This window comes from Hippichthys cyanospilos, chromosome 20, assembly GCF_059441005.1.
Source record: "Hippichthys cyanospilos isolate Australia breed blue-spotted pipefish chromosome 20, RoL_Hcya_1.0, whole genome shotgun sequence".
In the NCBI taxonomy this organism is placed as follows: Eukaryota; Metazoa; Chordata; class Actinopteri; order Syngnathiformes; family Syngnathidae; genus Hippichthys; species Hippichthys cyanospilos.
In genome coordinates, this window is record NC_142388.1 from 14,126,640 (window position 1) to 14,140,694 (window position 14,055).

At 39.4% G+C, this 14,055-nt stretch overlaps 1 protein-coding gene across 1 annotated transcript; it reads right to left on the reverse strand.

Annotated features, from left to right (window-relative positions):
• Window positions 1-2,576: 2,576 nt before the first annotated feature.
• zfp36l1b (ZFP36 like 1 zinc finger CCCH-type b) lies at window positions 2,577-13,728 on the reverse strand. The gene is made up of 2 exons (XM_088404076.1): window positions 13,531-13,728; window positions 2,577-5,191 (listed from the first exon to the last, which is right to left on the reverse strand). The coding sequence occupies exons 1-2, from the start codon at window positions 13,579-13,581 to the stop codon at window positions 4,496-4,498; spliced, it is 747 nt and encodes a 248-aa protein (XP_088260202.1). The 5' UTR covers window positions 13,582-13,728; the 3' UTR covers window positions 2,577-4,495.
• Window positions 13,729-14,055: the final 327 nt, after the last annotated feature.

A 14,055-nucleotide genomic window follows, 5' to 3' on the forward strand; every position in this document is an offset into this window, starting at 1 on the left:
AATACACAGACACACACAGACACAAACAATAAGTGCGTGTCTCTGTATGCATGTGCAGTATATACAGTACTGTACTGCCAAAATACTACTAATAATAATAAATCTGCAATTTCCTAGCAACCATTCCTGGGTGTCCCCTGTCTACTGCCCGACGACAGCTGGGATAAGCACCAGCAAGCCAGCGACCCTCGTAAGGACAAGTGAAAATGGATGGATTCAAAGTTAATCAAAAATACTAGATCTACTTCAGGCACCCGTGACGCTGGATTTGATTTGAAACAGTGATTTATTTTGGTCACTAGGGGTCACTGTTTCAAAATTTCAGTAAATGAATGGGCAAAGTTGAATTATAATTGATTACTTTCGAGTATTGCACCAAAGTTCAAATCGCAGGTGTCTTTTTTCATATCGGATGAAAACATAATATTTTACAGATCAGATACAAAAGAAGCATCACGATTCGCTGAGCACATATCCATTAGCGTTCGGGAATAAAGTTATATAACAAAACTGCTATTTACCGAAACCGCTAGTTCTGTGTCCCACTCGTCGATGGTGCTATGTTGGCTTGTGACGTTGGGTGGTTGATGCCATGGACTTCTTAAGGACTTTCTGATCAACTGTTAGGGCAATGACTACAGATAAATCATTCAATTGCATGACTATTTTAAATGTTAGGCGAGGGGATCTTTTTTTATCGCAGCATGATAACTTTAAATCACATTTTCGTGTTTTTTTCCCCTCTAAATGCCCCAAAAATGCTTCGTTGTAGTATGTGAAAAGACTTGTGTATTCAAAATCGCAAGCTCTACTTGCAAGTGGTGATTAGTGTGCAAAACTGGCATACATGGCAGATACTTTTCATCGTCTGAATGAACAGAATACACGAATGGAAGGCCAACAACATGTGCAAAGTGGCAATCTTGAAATCTTCCCACTCACCTATAAATGGCAAGATGTTAATGCTGCTGCACTGTGTGAGACAATATTTGAAAACTGTTGAAGAGAAGATGTCATTTTATTTATCTTTACCCTCCACGGAGTGCTTTGACCGGGTCAGGACATGACTTAACAGGAACAGGAGGAACTAAGTGAAATGAGACAAGAGCTTTGGTGATCTACCTTTGGACAGTTTTTGCCTGGCACCTGCCGCCAAGGTGTTCCCCAATGCTGGCCAACAAAGCTATTTTGACATTGCTCCCGTTTTCACAATATATCTGTGAGATGTGAACATCTCAAGCCTGACTGCAGTAAAATCTGAAGACTGAGATCGGTGAAAGAAGAGCTTAGTGAGTGTCTTTCGTCCATGCCAGCTAAGATATAAGCTCATTCAAATGGGCCCAGTTGTTACACTGAGGCAGTAGAAATATGAAAGATTATGAAATAATTTTTTCTTGGTTTCATTTGATTCCTATTCAAGGTGTTATAACGTCATTCTTCAATGAAAAAAAAAATCAAAAACGCTTCTATGAACAATACTGTATAACCCTTTTACTGTTCATTTGAGCTGTTTTTCCCCAAAATTTTTAGCTGGTGGTGTGCCATGGGGTTTTTTCAACAAAGGAAATATGCCTTGGCGCAAAAAAAGGTTGAAAAACACTGCACCCCAACGTGCTAACGCACGTGCAGTACCCATGCTATATTGGAAGCTTCAATATTTTTAATGAATCGGTAGCAGAATATGGCTCGTAGTATTGACAGGTTGGGGAGATGGGTTACTGACAAGGCAAAAAAAAAAAAAAACTTTTATTATAACTTCCAGTAGTTATTGCAGGTTGTCTAAAATGCTATCATATTCTCATGTTACAAGACGACAATAATTACACTTATAGTTGCTTTTTATGATGAAGAAAGAGACCATGATACACTGGATTGTGAAACATTTATTTCCCCACTAAGATATATGCATTTGAGATGGAGGAAATAAAAGTACGTTTTTGCACAAATATCCACACCTCAAATGGGAATGCGGCTGTGCTCCAATTTAACCAGTTCCATTTATATTGCTTTTTAATGGGAGGCAACGGGAATTTGCCACCATCAGACGCATATGATCAATGCCAAATAAACTAGATATTTGCTCTTTTTTTTTTTTTTTTTTTTGTAAATATAGTTCCATCTTACATGTCTCTTGTTGTACTACAGGTTACAGGTCACATTAAAAGGTGGGGGAAAAAAGTTTTTTTTTTTTTTTTTCTTGGTCTGCGATCATGTATCCCAAACAAAAAACGCCCCTTGCAACTAATAAAAGCTTGAGAACAGAAAGACAGAAATGATCATTTTTATGGGTTGAGCTAATGTGGTTGCACCAAGAAGTAACGGTTTACACACCCTTGGGGTATGAACCCTGCTGTATTTTTAAATTTTTTTATTTTTTTTTTTATTTTACGGTTTGATTTCATGTGAATGTGGCTTTTGCATTAAAATGAACTGAACCTTATTTCAGAATACCTATTGACACGCTTTTATTTGTTTGGGACAAATTCAAAATCGGACAGGAAAAAGAAACATCGACCTCGTCTTGAGGGGCACTCTGTAGAATCAGGACCATCTTTCTTCACAAACACGCTCTTACATGCAATCAACACATTTTATTGGTTTTAACTGCAATCTGTAATCACAAAATAAACCATCAACAAAGACACTACAGTAGTTACAGCTGTGTTCCAATGCTGTTAACGTCTTACCTACAGGAATACATTTTAGGCTTTTAGCACTCATACTGTTTATTTAAAACAAAAAACAGGAAGGCACAACAATTGGGAAACCTGGAATGTTTTTTCTCCTTTAGGCACTTTATGGGAAAATATCCTTTACATCATTATCAAGACAAAAAGTGCTAGTACGTCTGTGCACAGTCGAGAAAAAAGGCAAGCTTGTTTGACTTTAAAAATAAAATAGCTGAGATCTTTCTCAAATCACCTGATGTATTACAAGACACGAATCACAATTTAAAGTTACTGATAATGAGTATGTGACTGTTCCAGAAGCAGTCTACATTCTAGAGGCCCAAAACACACGGCAAGCAGCACTATCAATGCACGGCGAAGGTGGTTAGGTCAGGTGGACTTATGTCTCAAATTGGTCACTTTACCACCTTTACATCCTCTGTTAGCAAATATATATCGTTCTCTTATTGTACATAGATTTATGTGACGAGGTACAAGAACTGTTTCCCAAATATTTAGTGCAAAATTCTAACTGCGGTAAGAGGATGAACGCCACCTGCAACCTATGTGCACTATCGTGCCAAGCTGACAAGGCATTTGTGCCTTCAGACTGCAACACATTCTCCACCTGCGGTCTGACACATAGGAGCAAGTGATAAATACAAATGATACACATTTGTGCATTCAGATTAAGTTTCAAAACAAGAAATAATGTCATTGCAGTGTTATATATGAACGTAGAAAAAAAAATCGGCTTCACAATCTTGCGATTATGGAAGATAATTTAACAAAAGAAAAATATACTATTGTTTCATTAACAGATTAAATACAAAGTAAAAATGCTTAAGATCAGCAATAAATATATGATAAATAAGCAGTGACAACCTATACAAGCCTATATAAATAGAGCTTTATGGAATAACTAGACAATAATAATAATAATAATAATAATAATAATAATAATAACAATAATATACAATAGACATGAACATGGGAAATCCGCTGGGACCAGGACTCCATTATGGACAAACCATAAGCGATTGCTCAACATTTCAGAGCAAAACTTGGCAAAATTAGAAGCTGCACTTTAAACATTGTCTGCTGGCATTTTAAAGGTTAGTTCCTCTAAGTGATCAAATAACTCGCACAAACATAACCCATGGAAACTAGTGATGCTCGCGTCAAATCCAATAGCTTCCTGATCTATGGAAATGATTCCTCAAGCTGTGTGTGGCCTGCACCATCCATGTTGTTGGGGGGGATGGGTTAATGTCCACGGAGCCACTTCAGGGTTCCAGCCTTGCTAAGTTAGGAGCCTTCTGTGACTCGCAAACCACATGAATACTATGCCCTCACCTAGCATGATTTCAAAGAAAATAGTTTCGCTGAGACTGATTGCTCGCTTCACAAATCACACATACTGTACACACAAAACTATATCATGCCTACCAATGTCCTCTTGTTCACTTAGCTGAGGTCATCCTGACAAATTTAACACTGAGCTTTCACAGGGAGGTTTTAAAGGTTGTGACAAAAGGCAACTGCTGCATTTAGATTGACTTGTGACTGCTGTTTCCAATGACAAGTGTGCATTTTACCACTTTACAATCTGAGCTACATCTCACAAGGGTTCACATTCATTTTCAACGTGGCACCGGCGCCTTTGGGTGGTACTGGGTAATGGTTTATAGTATTAAATAGACTGAATGCTACTGAAATCCTCAAAAAAGGCATCTGACATTGTGAGCCGAGTTCATCTGTAAACACAACAGGGGTGCGAGCAAAGTGGTCTTTATCTTTCTCTCGTTATCCGGGAATAGCTCATTTTACTCATCAGAAACTGAGAGCCTGCTGAAAATGGGGAGGCGGCGGGATGCATCCAAGAGGGGGGACTCCGAGTCTCCCTGACTGCCAAGACTGCTCTGGTAACCCTCCTGGTCAGACAAAGAGCTGAGCGGGCTGGGGGGCCCCTCTGAGGCTGGCTGCAAAAAGACAGGGATTGTCGGGGAAAGCTGAGGCTCACATGCTGGAGGAGGCCCCAAACTGGGGCCGAACAGGCTGGAAATCTCCTGCCGCGAATAGATGAAGGGATGGCCGGAATGCTCTGTCAGGTCTTCGCTGGAGCGAGTGGGAGGTGGGGTGATTGAAGCGGGGCTGTCTTGCGAGCCGCCGAAGCTGGGGAAGCCTGCAAAGCTGAAACTGTGCTGAAGGCGAAGGCACCCCATCTTGTTGAAGGCCGAAAGCGGGGGCCCCCGGCGTTCCTCTGGGTTGTGGATGAAGTGGCAGCGGGGGCCGTACGGGCAAAATCCGATAGTGTGGAAAGTGCGGCACGCCTCAGTCTTGTACTTGGGGTGGCGGCTCAAGCTTCGCAGCTCGAGCGCACCATGGGCGAACTGACACTTGTCGCCGTACTTGCAATAGCCGCTCTCCTCGAAGGGCCGGCACAGCTCGGTCTTATAGCGGCTCGAATTGGCTTGGCCACTTGCGCCGGCGCATGTCTGGGTGTAGTTCAACATCTTGCTCTGAGGAGAAAAACGAGAAATGGAGAGAGCAAAGGCAGGACCATTACAAATAGCAATGGAAACTACACATTTCACTTTCCATTCTGTCTTAAACAATTTGTGGTCATGCATCCAAACGGACCTGAAGTACAAGTATGCATGACATCTGTGTTTCTAGTTGTAAACAGTCTATATTCAAGTGAACGTGTGTGATTGTGAGAAATAATTGTTCCGACTAATTAAATTGAATTAATTTAATTACATTTAATTAAATCTATTCAAAATTAACCACGATATAACAGAATGCAATTTTGTAATCCCAAAAGGTTAAAAAAAAAAAAAAAAAAACTGCTTTCAGGGCTTGGCACCGCAACCAATTCAACTGCAAATCTGGCCAACTTTAAAGTGTCCTCCAGTAAAAATATTATCCTGTTCAAGTAGTAGTTTAACCAATCATCTTTACTTGACTTGTTCTACTAGTTTTCTACTGGTGTCTTATGACATCTGCTAAAATAATTCCAAGTTTCAACATTTTAGCGCAAACAGTTAAAGAGCTGTGCGTATTATATTAAACAATACAGTATTAGGAAATATTTCAGCTGTAGCTGAAAAATTTGCCTGGTTTTTATTTTACATATGCACGCCACTTAATTGTGTTGCAATTTTCTCAGTAAACAGACAACATATTGAAAAATGGAAAACTGATGTTAAGACACTATTTTATATTACAAATTGTGCTAAAATCTCATTTTGTTCTCATCCACTTAATCTCATGAGACATCTCATCTTGTGGGATTTGTGTCTCATCCCACCCCTAATATATAGGTATTCACACTGGCTTTAATGGGGGCCTATAGGCTTTAGTAAACTGACTCAATTAAATGATTAATAAAACAGGCAAAATATGACAATAAAGTAATAGAGTTCAGTTGAACACTAAATAGATAAGCCTTGAGCTTCACTTTATATATTCCAAGCGGTCCTGACGTGAGTAGCGCTCTAACTCACCTCTCTCATTCACCTCTCTCACCCCCCCCCCCCCCCCCCCCCCCAATGAAATGCAAACATGAAAACGGACATATTATGTTTAAACATAAACACAAAATAATACTTTAAAAAAAGGAATAAATTTGAGTATTGGCCAAGAGACACAGGATAACACGTCATATCTAAGTAAAAGCTATTTTTTCCCATGGAATCGATACTCAGGTGCACTTGCCCACAGTGGGCGCTCTGCATGCAGTGAACGTAAAATAGTCAGGAGAACCCTGACTGCGACCACGCTTGCAGTTCCACAGTTTACTCCTGCTAAGTAGGGCTGGGCAATAATTCAAGCTCAATATGTATCATAGGGGACATATAACGGATATGAAAATAGACGGGGGAAAAAACTGACTGGCATTCTGTACACTGTAGTTGAATTCGACAGCATGGTGTTGGAGTTGTACCATCATTGCAAATACCTAAGATTCAAGATTCAAAGTATTTGCTGTCATGTGCACGGTGTAAAAACAAGCTTCTCCGTACAATTAAATTCTTACTTAGCTGTCCACACAAATGTCGTAAAAAAGAATAAGTAACAAGTTAGATCCAAAGCATGTTAAAAACAACACATAAGTAGCAGAGAACAAGTATAAACTGTAAGTGGGTATGTTCATGTACAGATACCTACACAAATGTGAAATGGTAAATAAAGTAAAGTGCATGTGTGCATGGTAGGTTAGGTGCCACTATTTAACAAGTAGTGTGCAAAGGAAGGAGCAGCATAAACAGTGAATGGGTGCATGGTCTTGGGATAGTTGCGTTTAAACTCGTGTACCAGTGCAGCAGTGTCGCAGAGAAGTTCCACTCAAATGAAGGGCTCGTGCATGCATGTGGTGTAACTAGGCAAATGGAATTGTTGTGTGGATTAACTTTGTTCAAATAAATGTTGAGTTGCCTTAGTAGACAGACTATTGCAATAAGATAACATTTTCCAAACTAACATCACTGGTTGGATACACCACAGAGCACAGGTTGACCGGTACCCTGCTATTTGCTTGTTCAAGTGTTTATGAACTGAACACCATCTCCAATGTGCAACATCGCCTTGAGGTTACAATCAGGTAAAAAATACATGACCTGTGGTAATAATGAGCCAACTAACAAAATTCTAGAAATAAAGTAACTGCTTAACCCACAGGTGTCAAAGTCAAGGCCCGGGGGCCAGATCCGGCCCGCCACCTCACTTTGTGTGGCCCTTGAAATGCTGATTTGACTTCGGTTTTCTGACTAAAATATCAAAATTGCAAGTTGTCTTTAACTTTTAAAAATTTGGGGGAAGAAAAACAAACATTTTCTTACTCTCCAAATCTCTTTTGAACAGTTTTTGCCGGCTTCTGATATCAAATCTTGGTAAATGTATGATCAACACACTTAAAATGTATTTGAATTCACAATCATTCCGGCCCTTTGACAGAAACTATCACTATAATGCGGCCCAAAATAAAAATGTGTTTGACACCACTGGCTTAACCAATATGTGTGTACTCCAGGAGTCTATTAGTTTGCCACTCATATTGCATTCATCGGGGTTTTGTAACTAGCAACAAACTATCGAAAACAAAAAGGAATACTGTTGGCCATAACCACACCATGACAGCAACGACAACTGTGGGGTGGAAGGTAATTGCTCTTCTCCCCCATCACCAACTTCCTGAGTTTTGTTGCCTTCACGGCCATCCCAGACGATGGGAAACCTTATAAACGATGCGGCCTAATGAACAATTGACTTCTAGGGGATCAACCATGGGGTTGAATGTCTTTGCAAATAGGCGTCAACAGCACAGATTGAGACTAGAGCATAGATGGAATGAGGTCTGCACGATTATGGCCAAAATAATAATCACAATTATTTTGGTTAATATTGAAATCACGATTAGTCATCATATTTAGTCAAACGTGTCTATTTAGTGCCCCCCCCCTTTTTTTTTTTAAACAAGGAGTATATACACCAGACTTCAAGGCTAGAGACTTACAAATAATAATAATGATAATAATAGTAATATAATAATAAACTAAAGTAAATAATTAAAACATTCACCCAAGATGTAGCAAAAACTTGGCACACAGGCAACACAGCTAACTTGCTGAGTGCAAACCAATGAAAAAAATGAAGCATACTTAGAACCGAGCACATTTACTTTTCGACAAATTTTAATCAATTGGCAGTCAAAATGTCATTTCTAAGTTAATGTCCTTTCTAGAAAATTCCTAAAAAATCCCAATGTTCTTATCACATCTAATTGCAGAACAGGTTAACTCATGCGATACTCGGGGGCTACCCAGTGCCCGCGGACACCACGTTGGTGACCCTGCTATAACCAATCTGTTTATAGAATCTCGAAAAATGCTTTTTGCAAAAAGATTTGGAAATGATATATTTTAGAGCTGTAATTTCAATACCGTGATGTTATGGTTCAAGGTTATAGTAAAGTCAGATTCTGATATTGTCCCATGCCTACTCACAATCATTTCAAATATGTTACAATAAAATAATTCTCCCGATATGCTAAGAGATTAACAAACCGGCACATATTCAATGCTTTGCACATACAATTTAGCTCTCGTTTGTCATGAATGTGCTGATAAATATTAATATTTTTCTTTTTGGGTAACATTTTTTAAAATTTGTGTAATTTTATAAGTTATAGAATTTATAGCAAACTTAAAACAGTAGTGGTTGTCCACTTTATTATTTGGGGGAAAACAGGCATGTTTGATTGGATCAAATCATTTTTGATTGAATCAAATCATTTTGAATCAAAAATCGATTCTGAATTGAATCAGAGACCCCAAAATCAGAATTGAATCATCAGACAGTCAAAGATTCCTGCTCCTAGTTTTTGGATATCAGATTATCAATCATCGTCTGTTTCCTCTTTTATTCAGCAAAACTTGACCACTTAGTAACAATTTTTTACAACTTTGTTCGCCATTTTTGTTTTCATCTTGCAGGTCAGGTTGACTCGTTTTCATCAGAGATCTTGTTGTGAGATTTCATCTGCAGGATCTCATTAAAAAAAAAAAAAAAAAGCTTCCTAAAAGTGCTATATTTAAGCCTAATAACATCAACCCGGAATTTTTTTTTTGTATCAGTGACAAATGAAATAAAGCACAATCAGGTAACAATGAGAAAAAACGAAAAAGCAAAAAGTGAAAGTGAAATGCTTTGGAAGATTGAGAAGAGAAACACATGTTGACTTGTTGAAGTTTAGCGGACTTTAATACTAAAATGGACTAAGTTATATCAGTGGTTGCAATACGAATAATATGACGAATACAACAAGTAAGATCATTCTCTTATTTCAATACATTTTCTGTCGCATTTGTTAATATCTGTTGTTGGGTTTTGCTCACATCTTGTAAATACAGTTTGAACCTTATTTTTTTTCCTGCGCAATCTTTGGGACTCCATACATTTTTGTCAGGACCCATAGTTTCTTTTTAGTATTGCGAGTCCCGGGGACCCAACACTTTCCAGAGGTAAAATGAGCACTGCGTCTTATGATGCGCTGTGTCATGTGTGCACCTTGTTCCAAAGTCTGTAAATGCTGCTGAATGACATCGATGAGCGCTCTGCTTAACTGACTAAAAAACTTTGCTGCCCGCATGCCGCTTATATATATTTAAAAAAATTAATAAAAGAGGAAGTGATTGGACAGGATGTACATAACAGGAGAAGGGTGGATAGGACATGCACAAAAATAAAGGCGGAAAAACATCAATCAAGAAAAAAAACGGTGAATTGGAAAATATAGGGAGGAGTCACTTATCGCTTTTTTTTTCTTTTTGTGAATGTGAGTGCTCACTGGGTACCAAAGATTATCAAGTTGGTTTAGTGTTGTTGTGACTAAGCTTCTGGAAAACATGTACCGTATTTTCCACACTATAAGGCGCACCTAAAAGCCTTAATTTTTTTTTTAAAAGATGATGGTGCGCCTTATAATCAGGCGCGCCTTATATATGGATCAATGCTGAGATTGGGATTTGTAGATGGGGAATGAACTGATAAAGTAAGCTTTACCTGTTTCTTTTGTGTGTTTACAGTTGAACAATGTTGGTCATATTGACAGTTATTTTGCTACTGAGAGTTTAGAGTTATTATTTGAGTTACTATTGTTATTACTTTGAGTATTACTATATTGTGATTGAAAAAGTTGTAAAATATGTCATTAATTGAGGGTGCGCCTTATAATCCGGTGCGTCTTATATGGAAAAAGGTTTTAAAATATGTAATTAATTGAGGGCGCGCCTTATAAACCGGTGCGCCTTGTAGTGTGGAAAATACGGTAATGTGTTACTTGTACACGGTGAGGAAGTCGGTCAATCCTTTAAAATTTAAAGAATTGACTGACCTCCTCACGAAGTTTGCCTTTGACGACCATACTTGACAAGCAGTGCAGCGTCTAACGCAGGGATCCCCAACCACCGGGCCACAGACCGGTACCGGTTGTTTGGTATCGGGCCGCAGAGAAAAAATAAATAACTTACATTATTTCTATTTTATTTATTATCCAAGTCTGAAAAATGTTTTTATTTTGAAAAAATGACAGAATACTCACTGTAAAATCCGTCAATGACTCATGTCGAGAAGTTTACCTCAGTCACGAGATACATTAACACCAATATTAAACCCACAACTAGCAAAATAATAGTGGCAAAATAATTATGGCAAAAACTTGCCGAGTGCAAACCTTTGCCAAAAATAAGTCTAAGAACCAAGCACATACTACAAACAGACCTATAAGAAGACCGACAACAGCCTGAAAGTAAAAAAAAAAAAAAAAAATGTTGACTTAGCAGTCAAAATGTCTTTTTTGGTCATTTCACACCCAATTTATTAGAGTTTTTGCCAATCGGATTTTCCAAAAAAGGTCTCAATTGACAGCTAGTTTGGTATACTTGGGGCTGAGAAAAGCAGAGGCTTTTGGCATGCAAACGTGGTAAACATTGTCATCTAAAGACTTTTAAGGTGGGATTGAAACCGGGTATCTCCGGGACGCGCCAGTGAAACAATCGAACAAAGCTTTACCGTGCCGCCATTTGAAACAAATGAGGCTGACCAATAGCAGACCACCATTTCCGTGAGGAGACGCAGACAAATAGCAGACCAGAATTGCAGTGACACGTTGCAGGGGCGGCAACTGAAAATGAGTGTAATTACCTAAAAACTCCTGCAAATGGAGACGAAACAACACAAATACAGCAAAGCCCCTAGGGTCATGACTTGTTTCGGGCGAAAATCCAGGAAAATGTCAGAGGGGATGAAAAAAAACCTCAGTATTCCAGGTCGCAACATGAAAATACCGCAAGTCAGGGACGTTGTAACACAGGGTTCCACTGTACTGGTAGGCAGCTTTTAAAGTGTTAATATCGCCGATTATCATCTTAATAAATCGTGACAGCCAATATCATGATCGCGATTAAAATTTGATTAATCGTGCAGCCCTAGTTGTTTATGTAAGATACCTTTATCAGGAGGATGTGCATGAAGATATGTTGTGTGCACTATTGTTAGCAACCAAAACCACGCCCGCAGAAATATTCAAGTCGCTGGATGATTATATATCAAGAAAACTTAAATGGTCTTTTTGTGTCGGCACATGCACAGATTGAGCCGCTGCCATGACCGGATGGCTGTCTGGTTTAACTGCTCGGATTAAGGAAGTTCCACCTGAATGTGAATTGACACACTGTGTCGTTCACAGACTGGCTAGTCGAAAGATTCCACCAGAACTTAATAGCGTATTGAATGATGTAGTTAAAATTATTAACCACATCAAAGCGCACGCCCTTTCGAGCAACTATGTGAGGAGATGAGTGCCGAGCACAGACGCCTTCTTTTACACACGGAAATTCGATGGTTATCCCGAGAGAGATCGCTGGCCGGAGTGGTTGAATTAAGAGAGCCGCTGCAGAGATTTCTCTCAGAAAAGAAGTCACAGCTGGCAGCACATTTCAGTGACAAGGAGTGGGTCGCAAAACTCACTTTTGTGACGTATTCAGCATGTTCTATGAACTCAATCCTTCTCTTCAGGGAAAACTGACAACTGTCTTCAAGTTGACAGATAAAGCAGCTGCATTGAAAGCCAAACTGAATTTGTGGGTACAACGTGTGAACAGAGGCACATTTCCCATTTCACACATTGGAGGAGATTTTTGGAAGATACACAGCCAAAGCAGTCATTCTCACAGTTGGCGCACAATCGTCTGCCTCTGCATTTAAAAGTGTTTGAGCACTACTTCCCAACCTCAAAGGATCCTCGAACTGACAAGGAATGGATCCACGACCCCTTTGTCAATAAACCTGGGTAATCCAGTACTTCTGTTCAAGAATACCAACTGCTAGAGATCACAAATAACGGCGGCCTAAAAAGTGCTTTCGAGACATCAACTCTGTCAGTATTCTGGATTATAGTAATGCCGGAAGATGAGATCCCCATAGCAGCACTGATGATTTTGGTAAAACCTTAAAAATGAAACTGTGTCAAGACATGTGCCACTTGTGATTAAAAAAATAAATAAATAAATAAATAAAAAAATCATAAAATAGTTTATATTTCATGTTATTGGTTCAAAGACTGTCGGGTGCAATGATTGCCCTCCACACCTCACCAAATCTGGCCCTCCTTGAAAAATGTTTGGACAGCACTGATGTGAGTCAAGTGGGCCGGTTACTGTTATCTTTAGTATAAAAGAAATAAGGGGTGGACAGATTCCTCCCCCCCCCCCCCCCCCCCCCTCTCTCTCTCGTGAAATTCGCAAGCGACCAGCTGACGAAGACAGTAAAAGGGCCGTGTAAATGTTAGGTTAGTGCACGGTTTCCAAAAGTAGCGCATATATGTTCGAATTACACTGGCCATACGACCGAGCCACTACATGCGACTATAAATGACATATGAAGACGCTTCGTTACGTCACACTACAGTAGAGCCTGTCAATTAAACAGATTGGCAGCCGTTCAAGTGTCTACACCTGTGGTTAGTTTTTCCTTTTGGGCCGCAATATTTCAAAATTGTCTGCTTTAAAAGAGTGAAACTTCGCGTGACATTCCGACTACGCACATTTAGCGCCAAACTCTTAAGTCACGTCATCTGACGCGATATTACAAACTTTACGCAAATATTACATTCTGACATGACCAGCCAGCACCATGAATGGCTGTAGACAGTTTGTCGAGTAATTCTATAACGCAACCAAGTGTAAGTCTCACGGGAGCATTATTTGTCCGTGCTCAAACTCTACTAAAATAGTTTGACAGAGAAGCGTCAATGCTAACGTTAGCATATCGACTGAACTAAAGCGCAGCCGTCATTTACCTCGTCGGAGATTTCAGTGTCGAAGAAAAGAGAAATGCTGGCCGCTGTCATTTCTTAATAGATGTTTCTTCGGAGCAGGGGGGTCTGTGCAAAAGTCCAGATTTCCGCGTTGGCTTACCCACAAACGGCGTAGCAAAGCTGCGCAGCTCCTTTTCGACAGGCAGCTCCGGTCAGCGGCCTTCCGGCTGCGACGGTGTACACAGGGGCACGGGAGAAAATAGCGCCTCTATAGGATGAATCAATCGTCTGCTCTGATCTAACTGGCAGAGAGGAACAAACGGGTACATTTTCAAAATAACGATTAGCAAAGCGACACACTTTTATTTGTGTAAATCTTCTATGTTTGCAGTTTCAAATGAAGACTTTAACGTTCTTTAGAGGTCGCAATGCCCCATTTGCTTGTCAGCAAGTTTTTGATGGATTAAAATTTTGGTATCAAAATGTAAGAAATAAAATAAAAGAAAGAGCATAATTATAAAAAAATGAATATATATATATATATATATATATATATATATATATATA

What these genes read in the sequence shown, in the direction of transcription:
- zfp36l1b (XM_088404076.1), bottom strand. Translation starts at nt 13,581, where the DNA reads ATGACAGCGGCCAGCATTTCTCTTTTCTTCGACACTGAAATCTCCGAC. An exon ending in ACACTGAAATCTCCGACGAG is followed by an intron (nt 5,192 to 13,530) that starts GTAAATGACGGC and finishes TTTTCTCCTCAG; the next exon opens with AGCAAGATGTTGAACTACAC.